Source organism: Micromys minutus, assembly GCF_963924665.1.
Source record: "Micromys minutus genome assembly, chromosome: 11".
Lineage (NCBI taxonomy): Eukaryota > Metazoa > Chordata > Mammalia > Rodentia > Muridae > Micromys > Micromys minutus.
The window spans coordinates 48,862,646-48,880,870 of record NC_137980.1 but is presented as its reverse complement, the minus strand read 5'-3'; the positions used below and the strand labels follow the sequence as shown (position 1 = coordinate 48,880,870).

At 47.2% G+C, this 18,225-nt stretch overlaps 1 protein-coding gene across 1 annotated transcript in view; it reads left to right on the top strand.

Moving 5' to 3' along the window:
• Positions 1-235: 235 nt before the first annotated feature.
• Positions 236-18,225, top strand: part of PPP1R16B (protein phosphatase 1 regulatory subunit 16B) — a gene marked incomplete at its 5' end in the record, with an annotated part of 64,622 nt that continues 46,632 nt past the window's right edge. The window contains one exon of the mRNA XM_080924872.1: positions 236-485. Coding sequence (XP_080780998.1) covers positions 236-485 — 250 coding nt within the window. The remainder of the gene's footprint in view (positions 486-18,225) is intronic.

The window sequence follows — 18,225 nt, the reverse complement described above, 5'->3', positions numbered from 1 at the left end:
TTGGCACAAATAGAAAACCTCAACGGAGCTTTGAACTCGGTGATGGGGGTGTGTGTGTGTCAGGTGACTTTGTATACTTTGCGATGTGTGATCTCCGGCTGACCATTCCATCTCTGTGTCTGTCTCCCTGCTGCAGGCCCCACCATGAGGCTCCAGCCCCTTGGGAGCCCCTGCGCTCCCCTGGCCCCGGGCTCACCGTGTTAGCCCCAGGCATAGCAAGGGCAGGCGCGGGGCCATGGCCAGCCACGTGGACCTGCTCACGGAGCTGCAGCTGCTGGAGAAGGTGCCTACACTGGAGCGCCTGCGCGCAGCCCAGAAGCGCCGGGCTCAGCAGCTGAAGAAGTGGGCACAGTATGAGCAGGACCTGCTTCATCGCAAGCGCAAGCATGAGCGAAAACGCAGCACGGGTGGCCGTCGCAAGAAGGTGTCCTTCGAGGCCAGTGTGGCCTTGCTGGAGGCCTCACTGAGGAATGACGCCGAAGAAGGTAAGGTTCCCTGCTCTCCGGGACATGGACTGTGAAGGAGCAGGCAAAAACTTACGCACAGCCGCACAGCCGCCCTGAGGTCCAGTGTGGGCCACCTCATCCGTCCACATTAGGAAGGGGACGGCCCTAGGAAAGACCTCTCCGCGACTCCTGAGACAGTCTCATGTTGACCTCCAACTTGTGATGCCACAGAGTCTGACCTTGAACTTCTGATTCTCCTGGAGCTGGGATTGCAGGCCTGTGCCATTGCTCAGCCTTCCCACTCCGCCCCACCCCCACCCCTACCTCAGCTTTATCTTAGACAGCTATTTTCATTCTTAGAGACAATGAGTCCAGCTTTCGGCTAATGAATACAATAACCATTTCCCTTCCCTCCTACAAATATTTACCGACAGTTTGCTTCCTGCACTGGTACACTCTGCACGCAGAATAATGAACACGTGGTACCCCCACCCCCACCCCAAGCTCCCACCCCCACCACCCCCAGCCGGATACTCCAGGATGCTAGCTAAGATGTGGCGTTTCTCCAAGTCCTGCGTCTCCACCGTCCTCACTTAGTTCACCCCCCCCCGCCCCCCCGCATGCTTTCTGGTGTCTTCTTTTTCACACTGAGAAGGAGCCCAGGGTCTTACAGAACAAGGCTCGGTCCCAGCCAGAGTAGCATCACCCCTGATCGCATTCTTGATTCATTTTCCTCTGCTGCGTTCATGCTGGAGGGTGATTAAGAGTTAGATCCCAGGGGTGGGGGTGGGGGCTGGAGAGATGGCTTAGAGGTTCAGGGCACTGACTGCCCGGCCAGAGGACCTGGGTTCTACTCCCAGCACCCACATGGCAGCTCACAACCAGCCAGGGGATCTGACATTCTCTGACCTCCTCAGGCACCAGACATAGGTATCACACAGACAAACACCCGTGCACATAAAATAATAAAGATAAAAATATTAAACATTTAAGAATGTCTCTAGACCCTGAAGGTAGACACCCTGAGTCTAAAACTGGTTGTGTAGGTCCCATGTGACCCTGGTATAGAGAAATTCTCTGTCTTATCCTTAGACTCAATTATATAAAATGGGGAGAGGGTAGCATCCTCATGGGGGCCTTGTGAGCGTTCAGTTGAGTAATAGCCGTGAAGTATCTTGCACATGGTCCCTCATGTTAAGTATCCGGCTATGAATTTCTTGAAACGTTGCTTTCTGAATTTTGAGACAGGTTTTCAAGTAGCTCCGGCTGGTCTCTGCATCTGAAGATGACCATGAATTCTTGACCCTCCTGTCTTGCCTCTTAAATGCTAAGATGGTAGGCTAAATGCTAACCCTCACAGCTGGCTTTATTATATTATAACATACGTTGTCTTTTGAGGTGGGGTTCCTCTGTGTGGTCCTGACTGTCCTAGAACTCACTTTGCAGGCCTCCTGAGCTCTGAGATTAGCGGTGAGCCACCACACTCGACCGTATTATCTTTTATTTCATCAAATGCGTTGGTTTATATTACCATGGAATTTCCATAAGTCTGGAAGCAGAGACTCGTGCACACCACACTGTCCAGGATGATTTCACTCTTCAAACTGTGTGAAGAGTGACCAAGGCAAGTTCACACACCTCCAAGGTTGCACACTTACCCTGTACTGGCTCGAAAGCCTTTCAGATGAGAGACACCAGCCTGTGGTCACCTTAGCCTTTGAGTTCTAGAACACTCTGAAGGCACCATCCTGTTTTGATCCTGCTAATACAGGGGCTCTAGGACATGAACAGGGACAGGGTCCCGACCCACTGAGTCTCGATCTGCTCAGGTGAGAGCTGGGATGAGCCCCCTGAGAGGCAGGATGGCTCAGGCTAGGGATGTTGCCCTGAGGCTCCTTCCCACATGCAATTTGCTTTGCTGGGCGACATGGCATCCCCTGAAACCCACTCGGGGAGTGGCTGCCTCATGACGAGGTCTAAGTTTTGGTAGGGGTGGCAGTTCACCAACTCCTCTCTCCCAACTTGTCAGTTAACCCCTTCTCTGGAAAGTTCCATTTCCCCTCCCAAGGGGCCTCTGCAGAGGCTTTGAGAATTGGCCATATGTTTCAGAACAGTTAACGGGGCGATGGCACCTCCCAAGCCCCTACCCAAATATCATCCTTTGTTGACAGTCAAGTGCCCTGCTTAGACGAAACACGGTTCGGAGTTCAAGGACACCCTACCCCATTCCCAGCCTACCACCTCAAACAATGTGTTTTGCCATTCTGGTTTCAATTTTTAAAATCTGTGTCACGGAGCACTGAGGGTTTGGCTTCAAAAAAGTGTGGTAGGAATTAGGCATAGTTTGAGACGTATGTCATTCAGTGGGTGGAGGGCTTGCCTAGCAAGTGTGAGGCCTTGTGTTTGATCCGCAGGACTATATCATCCGACCCCAGTGCCGCACACCTGTGACCCCTGTATCAGAGGCAGAAAGATCAGAAATTTTATACCATCCTTAGCTACATACCGAGTTCAAGGCTCCCAGGCTACACGTGACCCTGTCTCAGCAGAACCAGCAGCCAAACATCCTTGGCCTATGACAGTTTCCCTGAACCAACCGTGTGTCAGCACAGCATTCATTGGAATGGTTCTTCAGGTTAAAAGACTTGAATGCTTAAAAATAAAAAAAAAATTATACAAATGAATCCTTATTAAAATTGAACCATACAAAGGTGTACAGAGCAATAGGCCCCCTCCTCTCTTTCTCCTTGTTTCCTTCCAGTAGGTTTTTCTTCTTTGTCTGTGGACCAGGAGGCTCATAGACCTCCTTATGTCTGTAAGCTTTTAACAAGTAATGACATCCTGGTATCCCTGTCATGTGACCTTACCCCCCCCCCCATATGATGTCTTGGAGTTATGTTGCCAGACACACCCAGCCCAGCAGACCTGAATGGTTCATGGCGTAACATTTTGCAGTTGGTGTCACCAGAACCCTTAAAATGTCCCTCGTGGTCTTGTCTGTGCACAGTGAACTTTTTAGCAGGTGTGTCTTACGTATTTATTTTGGATGGATGTGGAAACCTGGTTGAATGCTGGATTAAAGTCATTCGATCTGAACGAGAAAAGATCTTTTGGATCTGTGTCATCGTGGTGTGTAAGATGTGGCAGGGAGTTGTGTGATGGGGACCTTGGGGTCCATGGGTGGATGTGTTTGAGGCTGCCACTAGGTAGCTCTTGTACTTGCTGAGCTCAGCCTAGCTTCCTGGCATCCTGACAGAGCCTGATGTGCCTTGTTGGCCGAGCTGGTGTTTGGGAGGCTGCTGAGTGTTAGTTCACATTGGCGTGGGAGCCCGGGGTGGCAGCTCCCGGTTCTCTTGAGCTCATAGCATCCTGAGTCAACCTCTCCACCTGCAGTGGGTGGGTGTGCGAGTTGTTCCTCTGGAAAAGGAGTCTTGCTCTGGCTAATGTCCTTGACCTTGGACCCACTTGAGCCCCATCCTTACCACTTCCAGTATCTCCCATCCCTCTACCCGGCTCCCCTCATGTTCCCTGAATTATTTCACCTCCTGTTCACATTTGGGTTCCCTCACCTGACACACTTTCTTGAACTAACCTCCCTGACTTTTCAGGTTCAGAAGGAGAGCTATCCACAGGCCTCTGGGCACCCTAGCCATCACTACTGTAGAAACCCTATCTCTAGCTGTTTCCTAGAGGCAGGGGAGAGCCAGGGAATTCGAGTGCTGTGCGTCCTCCCAGATCTCAGCTCTACCACTGCCTTTTGGAGTCAGAGGCTTAACTTCTCCAGGCCTCAGCTTCCTCACTTGAGCTTGTTAATAAGGCACCTGCCACGTGAAGTTGAAGGGATGACTCGAGCTGGAAAGCGCTGAGGTGTGGTAGGACGTGGGGAAGCAGCAGAGGCTGTTATTTCTGTGGTATCTATGATCCCACATTTGCGTAAGCTGTCCTTATTATATATTCTGACTCTCACCTTCATGATTATTTATCAGGCACTGTGCACTGGGGCCTTTTCATATGCCACCTCTCCTTAATCCCCACAGCAGCTCTCTGAAGCCGGGGCAGTCAAACCCTATTTTGGAAAAGTAGCTTGGGTTCTTCTTTGCATATCATAAGATGTGCTGCCTGCTTTTAACTGCTCAGTTCAGGGGTTTTCCACAACATCCCAGAGCTCTGCACCCAGCTGGTTTTAGAACTTATCCCCTCCTGCTCCTGTGCAGTCAGCCCCAGGTCTCACTCCCAGTCCTAGACAACCACGAGTTGCAGTGTATGATCTTCTATGATCAGCTTCTTGGCCAGGTTGTAGTTCACATGAGCGCTTGCTCCTTTGTTTCAACCTTATAGTGCTCCATTGTATGGATATACCACAGTCGATTTCCACTCACCAACGTCTGGACATGTGAATCTTCACCATGTTGGATTGATGATCAATGCTTCTAAGAATATGGTGTCCAAGTCTTTATATGGACATTTATCCATCATTTTTGTGTGGAAAAGAGTTGCTGGGTCACATGGCTCATGTCTATGTAACTGACTAAGCAACAGATTAATGGTTTCCTAAGGGTTTTAGAGCAGGCAGGACCACCATGACTGGGGATAAGATGTCTATCTAACCCCAAAAGTCAAGAGCCCATTTCAGATCAGCTAAAGGGAAGGGTTTTGGAGGCGATGTTGAATCCTGGATCTGATGTGCAAGCCCTACAGAGCCCTGCATGTGACTCAGCCTCCCCAAGTGGTGCCTCACTGTATGGGTGCAGCTCAACTGGTTTCCACTCACCAAGGCAGGGGAAGCGTACTCAGATGAAACGTGCAGAAATGAAACGTGTAAAGCAGTTCTGAAGATCTGTTCTGACGCTGGCAAAATGGCTGAGAGGGCGAGGCACTCGCCATTAAGCCTGAGGTTGATCTTCGGAACTCACATGGTGGAAGGAAAGAACCAGCTCCCACAAGTTGACCTCCATGTGTGTGCCATGGCACAGAACACACGCACACACGTGCGCGCGCGCACACACACACACACACACATACACCACAGTATAACAACAACAACAGCATAGGTTAGCTGGAGGTGCAGGGACCCTCATCTGCTCAGCCCTGGCTAATGTGAGGGAAATGGCTCTGACTTTCATTTTTGATAATGTTTGAACAGGAAATTTTCTTTTCCTCTCATTCTAAAAATAATGTGTCCTTGTGGAATGTTCCAAAACTATAGGAAAAGGGAAGCACTAAGAAGATAAAGCTCACACATACAATGACTACCAAGAGCCTCGGGTAATATTTTCATCTTTATCTAGGAAGTACCCCATGCTTTCCCATGGGGTGCATGCAGGAAAATTTAAGTAAGGGGTGGAGTGTGAAGGGCTTCTTTACTTAACCACTGAGAACCCGGGGAGCTTCTGCGTTAGCTGGAGTGTGTTATGAGTATCTACTGCATTGTAAGTTAGGCACACACCTATAATGCTAGTGTGCAGAGTCTGGGACTGAGGGATTGTGAGTTCAAAGTCAGCCTGGGCTATGTAATGAGACCCTGTCTCAAAAACAGACAGATGGGCAGGAGAGGGGGCTCAGCAGTTAGGAGTACCGACTGCTCTAGAAGAGGACCTGAGTTCAGTTCTTAGCTCCCAGTGTCAGGTGACTCACAACTCTAGGGGATCCAGAATCCCCTTCTGGGACTCTTTGAACACCTGCATTTGCACGCACATACCCTCCCAGACACGCGTACATAATTGAAAAATTAAAAATTAAGTATGAGACAAATGAAATTAAAATCTTGGGTTATATTTTCTTTGGTCATTAAGTCAGAGTTGTACCCTGTTGGTTTTTATGTTTCTTCTGCACAACAGAAGCTCATCAACTGCCTGCCTTAAACAAATGTTTCTATCTTCTGTGGGAAGGCAGGGCCAGCTTTGCTGGGCTGTTCTAGCTGGGACCTCCATTAGGATGTGGCCACTCTGAGGTTCCTGAGAGGCTGGAGGATCAAAATGCCAAATGCTCTTAAGTAATGTGGTCAGATATTGTGTCTTGTGTTTATAGAGTCTTTGAAATCATATTTTTAATAGACTGACATTTTTTAAAAAGTAGTCAGCATAATGAGATTTACGGGCCAAGCCCTGACCGCTTTCTCCGAGTTATTGATTTGGTGTTTTCCTTTTGTACACACACAATGTATTTTAATCACATCCTCTGGCATGTGGATTTTTAATGCCGACCTCTGTATGGGAGTCTGAGCACACCGTCATCTGTGCCTTCTCTCTTGTCACTGCGCTCTGTGCCATCCCCTAGTGATTTTCCTAATGTAAAGTGTGCACGTCATCAATGTATGGAAGCATTTGGCCACAGCTTGGATTATTAATTAAGGTGGATTCTTAGAGATTTGTTGGATGTGAGGATATAAAAGCCTGTGAAGTTTCCAGTAGTATCTCCAGTAAGGTTACTGCCTTGCTCTGCTGGACCTGCTCTGCCCTCTGCTTTGCAAATTCTTGCTGGATAGCCACCAACCACACTGGTGGTTTGAATGTAAATGGCTCCTATAGACCCATATCTAAATGCGTGGTTTCCATTTGATGGAACTGTTTGGGAGGGATTAAAAATTGTGGTATTGGTGTGTGTGTGTGTGTGTGTGTGTGTGTGTGTGTGTGTGTGTGTGTGTGTGTTGGGAGGTATCTCTAGGTGCAGGCTTTGAGGTTTTAAAAGCCCATAACATTTTTCAGTTGGCTCTCTCCACCACCGTGTGAGCTCTCAGCGACTACAGTTTGCTGCCACGCTCCCTGCCATGATGGCTGTGGACTCTCACCCACTGAAACTGTATTCCTCAATAAACTGTGTCTTCTGTAAGTTGCCTTGGCCATGGTGTCTCTTCTCAGCAATAGAAAAGCAAGACAGCGGCATCCTCCTGTAGGGATTGTCTCGCCATTCTGTAAGGTTGAAAAACTCTTCCTAATTCTACTGATTGCCTATTGCTTTCTGAGTTACCTGTGTGTGGTTTTTTTTTTTTTTTGCCCACATTTTCTACCAACATTTTTGTTAGTTTTGTTTTTAATTGAGTTTGATGGCTGTTCATGTTTGAGAAGGGAAGATGGGCGGCAACAGCAAGGGGAGGGTCAACCCTTTGCTGTCAGGCACGGTTCATGTGTTCTTTACAGTATGCATATCTGTGTGCTTGCTTTGAAGCTGTGTTAATAACATAGTTGATTTTTGCCATGCTGGAGCATGAAGCCAGTGATTTGTGAATGCTAGGCAATGGTTCTACCACTGAGCCACACACCCCAAGTTTACGGTAAAGATTTCATTTATGCCTTGAAGTTCTTAACTTTATGTAATAAAAATCTATCACTGCTTGCCCCATTCTCATATTATTTTATTATTTTCTTTTATACCCTTAAACATGGGAGTTTGGGACAGGAAAGTTGGCTTAGCAGCTATGAGTACCTGTTGCTCTTCAGAGGACTCTAGCTTGGTTCCTAGCATCCACATAGGGGCTCACACCCATCTGCGACTTCAGTTCCAGGGAATCTAACATTGTTTGTGGACCCCCCCCCCCAGCATCACACACACACACACGTGGTGAATATATAGGCATGTGCACATACATGGAGGCAAATATTTATACACATAAAACCTAAAGTAGAGGAACCTTTAAAAGGGACCAGGGGTTTAGAAAATTCAAATCGGAAGCCAGCTTTCCCCACGGATTGTTTTGTGACAGTGTCTCCTTGGAGAGCAGCAATGGCTGTCCACTTGTGCTTATCTGTAACAGCAGTCAGGCAGCTGGGTTTGTAGCAGAAACCACACAGCTGACAATTTGCTCACTGTCTTGACCTTCAGAGAAAATACCAATCAAGTTTAAAGCATTTCCTCATCTTGAAATACCTAATTACTTGCATTTCCTTCTAGGTCTCTGTGACCTTGCTTAACTAAATCAAATATGAAATCCCACTGGAGTTCATTTTAGCTGGAAGTAGTGAATGAGAGTCTGTCTCTATTTTCTTCTCTGAGAGCTATCAGCTTCTCAACACCCCTTGCTTTCCATAAAGACTCTGACCTGCTTTTAGTCCCCAGGGCCTCCTCTGCAAACATCCTCTGCCAACATGGGTACCTGCGAGCTCAGTATTCAAGACCCAGGGCTCCACACTGTGGCTTGATGCTTGATTGACAATTATGTCAATAGTGCAGTTCAATACTTACAGTGCTGGGACTCGAACCCAGAGCTCTGTGCATGCAGGAAAGACTCTACTATTAAGCCACGTGCCAAGCCATGGTTGTGATGTTTTTCTTAATGCTTTGAAGTCTTAGTTTTTATGTGACAAACCTGAGATTGCTTGTCTCGTCTCCTCATTATTTTATTCTTTGCTTTCAGTCTCTGTGAATAGGGCTCGGAGGACTTGCTCAACAGCCACGTTAATCCTTCTTGTCTTCTTTTCCAAAATTTCTTGATTCTTATTGGGAATTCATGTAATATTTAGGCCTGGTGAAGTTTCTTTCTGAACATTTGGAGGTATTGATTGGTGCTATAGTAACCAATAAATTTAATTTGGACCAAACTGCCATCTTTACTAGGGTGAGCTTTTTCTAAGTAGGTCTGTGGTGCAGGGGGGTAGCAAGTAAGTCTGCGTTTCTTCTGGGAACATTTTGTGTTCCTTAGGGATGCTGCGGGGAGGGTGTCTTTTTTTTCTTCCGTCGAAGTCCCATTTTTCTTCCTGAGAGGAAAGCCATTAGGCTTTGTCTACTGCTGTCACATCAAGTCACCTTGTCTCTATCTTGATTTTTCAGCAGATTCTTTCAGGGTTTTTCTCTGTTTGATCACCCTGTTTGATGGGGGGCGGGGGGATCAGCCTGCTCCGTGTTTCCTCGGCTGTCTCTTCTCTTCGGCCCTGTGCTCCTCCTTCTGTGTCTGTATGGTAAATATATTTGAGTGAGTATGGACATTCACATGTATTTAGTGACATGTGGCTTTGAGACACATGAGCATTCTTTACAGACTGTGTCCTCCCCAGAATCTAATCTGGCTGGCTTTGGAGTGACTGATAGACACCTTTCTTTCTGGTTGAGTTTGTCTCTTAGTATGGGGTATATTGTGTGTGTGTGTGTGTGTGTGTGTGTGTGTGTGTGTGTGTGTGTGTTGAACCTTTAGTTCATATATGCTAGGAAAGTTCTTTACCCCTTTGCATCTAGCCTTCTTTTTACTTTTTTATTTTGAGACTATGTCTTACTTAATTGCTTGATCTGGCCCCAAACTCATTGTGGCTACCAGGCTGGTCTTAAATTTGCAGAGACCCTTCCTCAGACTCTAATAGTTGAGACTACATGGGCTGAACCACCAGAACTGACCTATCTAAGTCCCTCCCCAGTCCCTCTGTCTGTCCTTCCCTCCCTCCTCTCTCTTCCCTCCTTCCTCCAGTCTTTATCCTTCAGAGCCACTGTTGACATATAGATTTTAAGAAAATAAGCTCCCAAGTTTGTTTCCCATTAGTTCAGCATCTTCCTCTCCTTATTTTCTGAGAGGCAGCTGTGAGTGAGCCTCTTCATGCAGGAAGCAGCAAGCATGGGCTGGTTGTGGTTCCCTGCGCTAAGCACCCCACCACTCCCTTCTAGCAGAAGCCAAATGTCACTGGTACCCAGAGTCCTTCCTGGACACACTTGACTTCTGACATTGAAGTCAAGACTCAAAATCTATTTTGTTGCGATTTGAGCCCATTACCCACCTGCTGACACAATTTTGGATTCCTGAATGATAAATTAAGACTTTTGAGTCTCCAGTGAGAAGAGCTGAACTCAATCGCAGCACAACAGGCCCAGGTCACCAAAAAGCACAGGAAGATCACAGTTTTAGTTTGGAGACAGGGGATTACCAAACACCATCTGTGCTGTTGAGCCCAGCAGCCTGAAAAGGGTAGATCTTGACCATTTAGCAATCACACTGTCCTAGGGCTCAGCAAATCCCAGAACCAACTCTTTGGCTAAGATGGCCTATGGATTGACTTTAGGTTAACCACAGTGGTTAGATCAAGGAAGCAATGCTACAGTTGGTCCTATGCAAGCCATATGCCAACCATGACATCTGTTCCTCCTGCCCATGGACTAACGCCCAGGCTCTGGTTTGTCTAAACCAAGAACATGCGATGCTATGTCTGGAAGCAGGGAACAAAGATGCCGACCAGGCCATATGGTCATACTCTATTTGTTGTTTTCCTTAGACAGAGTACCTAACTGTCTTAGTCAGGGTCTCTATTCCTGCACAAACATCATGACCAAGAAGCAAGTTGGGGAGGAAAGGGTTTATTCAGCTTATACTTACACACCATTGTTCATCACCAAAGGAAGTCAGGACTGGAACTCAAGCAGGTCAGGAAGCAGGAGCTGATACAGAGGCCATGGAGGGATGTTACTTACTGGCTTGCTTCCCCTGGCTTGCTCAGCCTGCTTTCTTATAGAACCCAGGTCTACCAGCCCAGGGATGGCTCCACCCACAATGGGCTGGGCCCTTCCCCCTTGATCACTAGTTCAGAAAATGTATTACAGCTGAATCTCATGGAGCTATTTCCTCAACTGAGGCTCCTTTCTCTGTGATAACTCCAGCTTGTGTCAAGTTGACACAAAACCAGCCAGTACAATTGACCCCTTGTCAACTTGACACACAAACACATCACTATTAAGCCTCAACCCTTACTTTCTTATTTATCCCCAAGATCTAAATAACCTTAAGAGTCCCACAGTCTTTACAAAATCTTACATATTAAAATTTCAATTTCCTTATTGTTACATATACACATATGTGTATGTATATGTACCCACAAATACTTAATTACAACCTTAAAAATGTATTCGTATACTTTTATGCAAAAATGCTTAAAAATTTGTACATTTATCTTTGTTTTTTAAAATAAAGTTTTAAAAAATTCAATTTCTTTAAAACATACAATCTCTTTTAAAATTCAAAGTCTTTTTTCATTTCAAAGTCTCTTAACTGAGGATTCCACTAAAATACTTTCTTTCTTCAAGAGGGAAAAATATCAGGGCACAGTCACAATCAGATGCAAAATCAAACTCTAACCATCCAATGTCTGGGATCCACTCATGAACTTCTGGGCTTCTCCAAGGACTTCGATCACTTCTCCAGCTCTGCCCTTTGTAGCACACACTTTGTTTTCTAGGCTCCAGCTGCCTGTTCTCCACTGCCACTGCTGTTCTTGGTGATTATCTCATGACACTGGCATCTCCAAATCACTGCTGTCTTCCACTGCAGCTTCACCAATAGCCTCTCTTCATGGTGACAAGCCTCAACTTTGTTGCATGACCCTTTCAGTCCTGGGGCATTAATTGCAACTGAGGCTGCACCTTTACCAATGGCCTTCCATGGCTCTCACAGTGCGGAGCCTCAGCTGTACTTCATGACCCCTTCATTCCTTCAAAACCAGTACCACCTGGGTGACTCTTACACATTACTAAGTCCAGACACAGCATGAGGTACAACCTTGGATATCTCTGGAACACAGCCTCTTTGTGCTCTCAGAAAACACTTCCCAGAAGATTTCACCTCAGTGACATTGGTCTCTTCTCACCACTAATTTCTTAGCTCTAGCTGACCAGCATCAATATTCCCACTAATGCAAAGGTTTTGCTTTAGTAGTTCTGGTATCTTGTTAATAGTTGATTCTTCAGCTCCAGCTAGCCAAAACCATAGAATCTTCACAATCAAAACAGCTACAGCCTGATAAGTCTTTAATCTTCTCTCTGAAATTTCACAAGCCAGGCCTCTATCTTCTGCACTTTTCTCAACATTATCTTCCAAGCTCCTACAGAACATCCCACAGAGCTCTTAACATCCCAATGGCTCTTCTAGCTCAAAGTTCCAAAGTCTTTCCACTGTCTTCCCCAAAACATTGTCAGGTTGTCACAGGAATACTACTCCTGGTACCAATTTGTCTTAGTCAGGGTTTCTATTCCTGCACAAAGCATCATGATCAAGAAGCAAGTTGGGGAGGAAAGGGTTTATTAAGCTCACACTTCCACATTGCTCTTCATCACCAAAGGAAACCCCAAGCTGGTCAGGAAGTAGGAGCTAATATAGAAGCCATGGAGGGATGTTGCTTACTGGCTTGCTCCCCTGGCTTGCTCAGCTGCTTTCTTATAGAACCCAGGTCTACCAGCCCAGGGATGGCTCCACTCACAATGTACTGGGCCCTCCCCCCTTGATCACTAGTTGAGAAAATGCCTTCCAGCTGGATCTCATGGAGGCATTTCCTCAACTGAGGCTCCTTTCTCTGTGATAACTCCAGCTTGTGTCAAGTTGACACAAAACCAGTCAGGACACTGACCGATACAACTTAAGAGAACGAGGGCTTAATGTGACTCATGGTCCATGTTGGTGGGGGAGGTGACGCGATGGCTCAGGCAGTCTGTAGGGGTAGCAACGGGTGGCATGTAACTTGCAGTTGATCTATGGAAAAGAAAACAAAAGACTCTACTTAGAAGTCATCCGCCCCTACAAAACCTCAGGTGTGTCTTCTCCAGGGACTCAACGAACTGAGAGCATCAGAACAGAAGTATAGGCAGTGACTGAGTTGTAAGCTGTGCCAGTCCTTGGAGCTAAGCGTTTAGCAGAGTCACCTTGAATAGAATGAGCACCCACATGCTTTCCTGAGGACAGAAGTGTCATGAAGAGGACCTTGTCAGGAACAGACATCAGGAAAAGGAAGCTAGCAGGCCGTGTGTGATTGATACCATCTGCATGTTTTGCCAAGGAGAGGGCACTGTGACCAGCACCTTTGAAGATGTCCATCCTGTTGCTAAGCACAATCTCGCTGGAGAAAGGAGCCTTCTGCCTGTCTTGGCTCCGTGCCACCACACGAAGGTACTTGTGTACCTCCCTGCCACCTTCTGATTATGATTTGTTTTCCTGGCCAGGTCTGCCCACACACAGAGTGGGTTGATCATGCTTAAATGAAGTCTTGCATGCAAGGCCATTTCTATTGCCTGTGATGCTGGCCTTGTGCTTTGGTGTAGCTGGTTTCTTATCTCTGAGAGTAGAAGACTACTCTTGGGGAAAGAAATCACTTTTGGTGATCTCGCAAACAGTGCCCAGTTACCAAGGTGATGTCCTGGTCCTTGGGGAGACTGAACCAATGGAGCCTCCTTGACACTGTTTCAAACTGAAACCACCCTGAGTCCAAACCAGTATCTGCTCCCAGGCATTAGCTAAGACACATGTGTAAGGCTTGTCATGTGTCCACAAAATCCAGATAGTTCCCGTGCTGGCTTCCACTGCCATGATATACCTCAGACAATCATGTTGAAAGGAGGAACAGTTTGCTTTTGGCCCCTGGTTTCAGAGATGTCCATCCGTGGTCAGCTGTCTCTGTTGCTTTGGGTCTATGTTGGTGCAGCGCGTCAGGCTGAGAACGACCAGTAGAGAAGACTGCCGATTTCACTCACCACCAAGACTCTTACAGGCTTTAAAAGTAAGCAAACTTTAAGCCCTTCTCTCTCCACTGCCCAGTTATCAAACAGTCCCATAGGGGAAAGCCTGGGGCTTGGAAAGCAGAAGAGTCCAGATTCTTCTCCTGATAGTTCTCTATTAGCACAACCATCTTACTTGTGTGTGTCAGCAGAGCTGGTCCCTCACTTGTCCTCTGTCTGGCTAATACATTTGCATCCAGAGTTGTGGTGAGGACTGAGAAAGGATGTAGAAGAAAATGGCTCAGGGGGGAGGTAAGGAAACTTCACTTTCCCACAGATCCAGAAACACTGAGATCAAATCCTGAGGGACAGGGCTCTAGTACCCGACGAGAAACGCCAAACACAGTACTTTTGACTGAGGTACCGTGAGTGCCCTGGACCTCACAAAGTTAAGAATGGCAGTCCAACAGGCGAGTCATCTCTTACAACATAAGCAGTCCTCCCCCAAGTCTATTTGTTCATTACTCCTTGAGCAGTCCTGGTGGCCTCGTGGTATGGTTTGGTTTGGTATATCTCCCAAATGTCATATGCTGAAGGCTTGGTCTTCAACATGGCTTAGAGATGGGACTTTGGGGAAATAACTAGATCATGAGGGCTCTGATTTTGTTGATTCACAGATGGGTTCATAGTTGAATGGAATTCTTGGAAGCAGTGGAGGGTCTTGTTGGAGGAAGTAGGTTATTGGGAGTGAGCTCTTACAGGGTCTGTCTTGACCCTATGTGCTCTTACACAAAGCATCTTCCCCTCTTGATGCTTTCTGGCAGCCATTAGACATGCAGCTTGGCTCCACCACACCACGATGTTCTGTCTCACCATAGGCACAGGTACAATGGAAGCAGCTAAGCATGGAACCATGAGTCAAAGCCAATCTTTGCTCATTTGTTAGCAAAATTATTACATTCATATTTAGTGTGTGTGTGGGGGGTGTGGGTATGAGTGTGCGTACATGTAGAGAGGTCAGAGAACAACTTATGAAAGTTATTTTCTCTCTTTACCATGTGCGTCTTAGGGATTGAACTCAGGTCATTGAACATCAGGCTTTGAACACTGAGCCATCTTGCTAGCCTCTTTCCTCTTTAAGTTGTTTTCCTTGGGTATATTTTTTTCACAGCAATGGGATGTTGATTCACACACCTTGCCTTGGCTGTAGTTAGCTACAGGCCTACTGTGTTCTGAGCTAGGATGACTTGGCCTCTCCTCCCATGTGATTTTCATCAAGCACAGTGCTCATAGGTCTCTGAGAAGGCAAATACCAGTACACAAGTGTCTACCCAGCCTTTGTCTGTACCATACCTACTGATGTCCCATTGGGTAAAATGGGTCACATAGCCAAGCTCAGTACCAATGTGAGAGAAGTCTGTATATTTCACATGTGCTAAAAGGCATTATTAACTGCTGGCCACTGTTGTTACAATCCACAATTCACTCTAGATTTTAAAAATGCTCTTAGGGTATATTTGTTATGCAAAGTGATGGCTTCGTAATAATATTTTGCTTAAACGAATTATGTACTTTGATCACATTCTTGCCCTGTCTCTCTCCCCTGTCTCCATCCCCCATCCCCCCTTCTCTCTCTTTTCATAGTTCCTCTTATATCCTCTTGTCATGAATATACGAGTGTGTATGTATATAGGTGTGGGTTTCACGTGTAAGAGAAAACACACTATTTTATCTTGCTTGGTCTGGTTTGTTTGAATGTGATATTCTCTAATTCATCCATTTTCATGCAAACACTGTAACATTCTTCTTCTGTTTGGGTTGTTTAAATTATTTTGTAAAGGTTCATTTACTTATCTGCTTTTTGTATGCCTGAGTGTGTCAGTGTGTGTGCAGGCAGATGTGGGTGGATTCCCAGGGAGACCAGAAGAAGGTGTTGGAGCCCCTAGTTACAGACAGTTGTGAGCAACCTAACATGGGTGCTGAGAACACATCTCCCGTCCTATATAAAAGCAACAGGTTCTTACCCGCCCAGCAGCCTTTATTCATCTTGTGGCGGAGGAATCCCCGTGGATTCCTGCTAGGCTGACTCTGATGGGGCTGGCAGCCTTAGACTGAAACCCTCACAGTGTGATCTGCTGGCTCCTGGCAGTCAAGCTGACTGAACAGTGTGATCACATGCAGATGCTCCTGAAGTTCCCAGATCTGCTGGATGATCCAAACACCATGGCCTCGAGTAAGGGATGCGGAGCGTCTGGCTGGCACGGATTCTAAGGTGTCGAGGCAGTCAGGACGTGGGCTTGTGCTTACAATGGATTTCCTTCCTTATTAGCTCCAGAGCAGGACATGATTCATGCGATCTCATAATATTTTACTGCGCACACAGTATCTGGGGTCAAAGGCTGGGTCAGTGTGAAACAGAGACGGGACCAAGCAATAATCCACAGCCAGAACGAGTGGGTTATTAGTGCACGGATACTGTTCGCATGGTGATTAAAAACATCTTCCAGGGAACAGATGACGGGAAGGTGAGCCTGTGGGTGAAAGAGGACAACGCCATGGTAGGCCTTGAAGGCTCAGAGCGTGGAATCATGCAAGTCTAAGTGTTAGCTTCTATTCTGTAGCCCTGAGCAAATTATTTCACCTCTTTTGGGTTCAAGGAAACTAATATTCAGAGCTGGGAAGAAAGCATGGCTGAGGTGAATATTGCTGTTGCTTGCTTCTGCTCTCTCACGAAAGGCCAGAAGCAAGGTTAGCATCTCTCTCTGGTCTTCCTCCTCCTTTTGCTGAAGGCTGCTGCTCTTCAGTAACCTGTCAGTCATTCATGCTGAGTGGATTCTTACTGTAGTCACCCTCGATTTAGTGTGAAAGAGACAGCACTCTGTTTTGTTTTGCAATGAGCTGGGCTGTGGTGGTGCACGATTTTAATCCCAGCGCTCAGGAGACAGAGGCAGGAGGATCTCTGAGTTCAAGACCAGTCTGCTTTACAGAATGAGTTCCAGGACAGCCAGGGCTGCACAGAGATACCCTGTAACTAACATTGTAAGCATGAAGGAAATTAAAAGTTTGACACCCCCCCCCACACACACAGTGTGTTACTTAAAGTGAGCTTGCCTCAGAGAGGCCTTTCAGGGTCTCTGTAACCAAAAGATTTACTTCTGACTGATACCACAGACCTTTTCAATCTATTATTGCGCTGGTGAGACTGTGTGTTTGGGTTGGATCCTGCAGTGTGTATCTTAATTATAAAACCTCTTTGGCAGGCCCCCCTAATTAGCATCTGTGAATTGCTCCCTCTAACCTTTTGGAGCCAATACAATCTGCTCTCTTGTTATTAAAAGAACCCTCAACCCTGGACGATTTTGTTAAAGCTTTCTTTCCCCAGTTGCTTGGCACCTCACTTTTTGTCACGAAGACATGGCGGCCACCCTTGCCTGGTTGGGCTCCGGGTCTTCAGACACTCCTTCCGGCTCATGGCTTACTTCTTCATCTCCTGCCTACGCGACTGAAAATAACTTGTTTTCTGGCAAGCCTGAAATGAGATTCCTTCTGATTTAATCAGTGCCATAGAGAAGCTCTCTAGAGGAATCCTCTAGAGCCAGAGTGCTGCATAGGGGTGGGGCATGGCGAGGGGGTGGAGCCTTCCTGGGCACCACAGTTGGAACCCCCCCCCCCCCGCCAGCTCTCCAGGGCTATACCAGCTCTGAATGAGACTCTGAGACCCCATGGCCTGCAAGTGTTTTGTGGCCTGTGCCATGTGGGGTCCACTGTCTCATTTTCTGTAACCTCACTTGAAGGCTTCAGAGACAGCAGGCAGGACACGGTGTCCCTCCACACCAGCTGCTCAGGCTGGGGGAGCCAGTATTTTCCAGAGAATAGGACATGCTTGTCCCCACTGAAACCAGGATTCACTCGGTTTTTCCAAAGTGGCATTCAACTAGAAGGTAGCTGCCCTAGATAGGAGAAGCTGGGGGTGATAGAGAGGCTGGTGAGCCTCAGTGTGGGCGGGTGGGTGGGACTGCTGGCCACGAAGGGAGCAGACAAGGTGAGGTGGGGGGCTGGGAAGAGGGGGTAGCTCTCCAGTGGGGAAGTGTAAACTGTAGTGGCTTAAGACAGCCCAGCTGGGAGAGGCTGCCCTGCCTTGTGTATGGCCTCCCTCTGTAGGGCTGGTGGCTGCGTCTAAGTTGGTGCCCAGGACCCAGTCTGATGCACACCCATGGGGCATAGCACTTCTGGATCAGGCTGCATTGTCAGTGTGGCAAGGTCATGGGCTGTGGCTAGGTGAGGCTCTCACCTTGAGGAAGGTGCTCTGGAGACCTGGTACCATCCTCAGCTCAGCCTCTCCTTACCGTCACCTACATTTCATCAGCATCCCCCTGACCCCTCCTTCTGT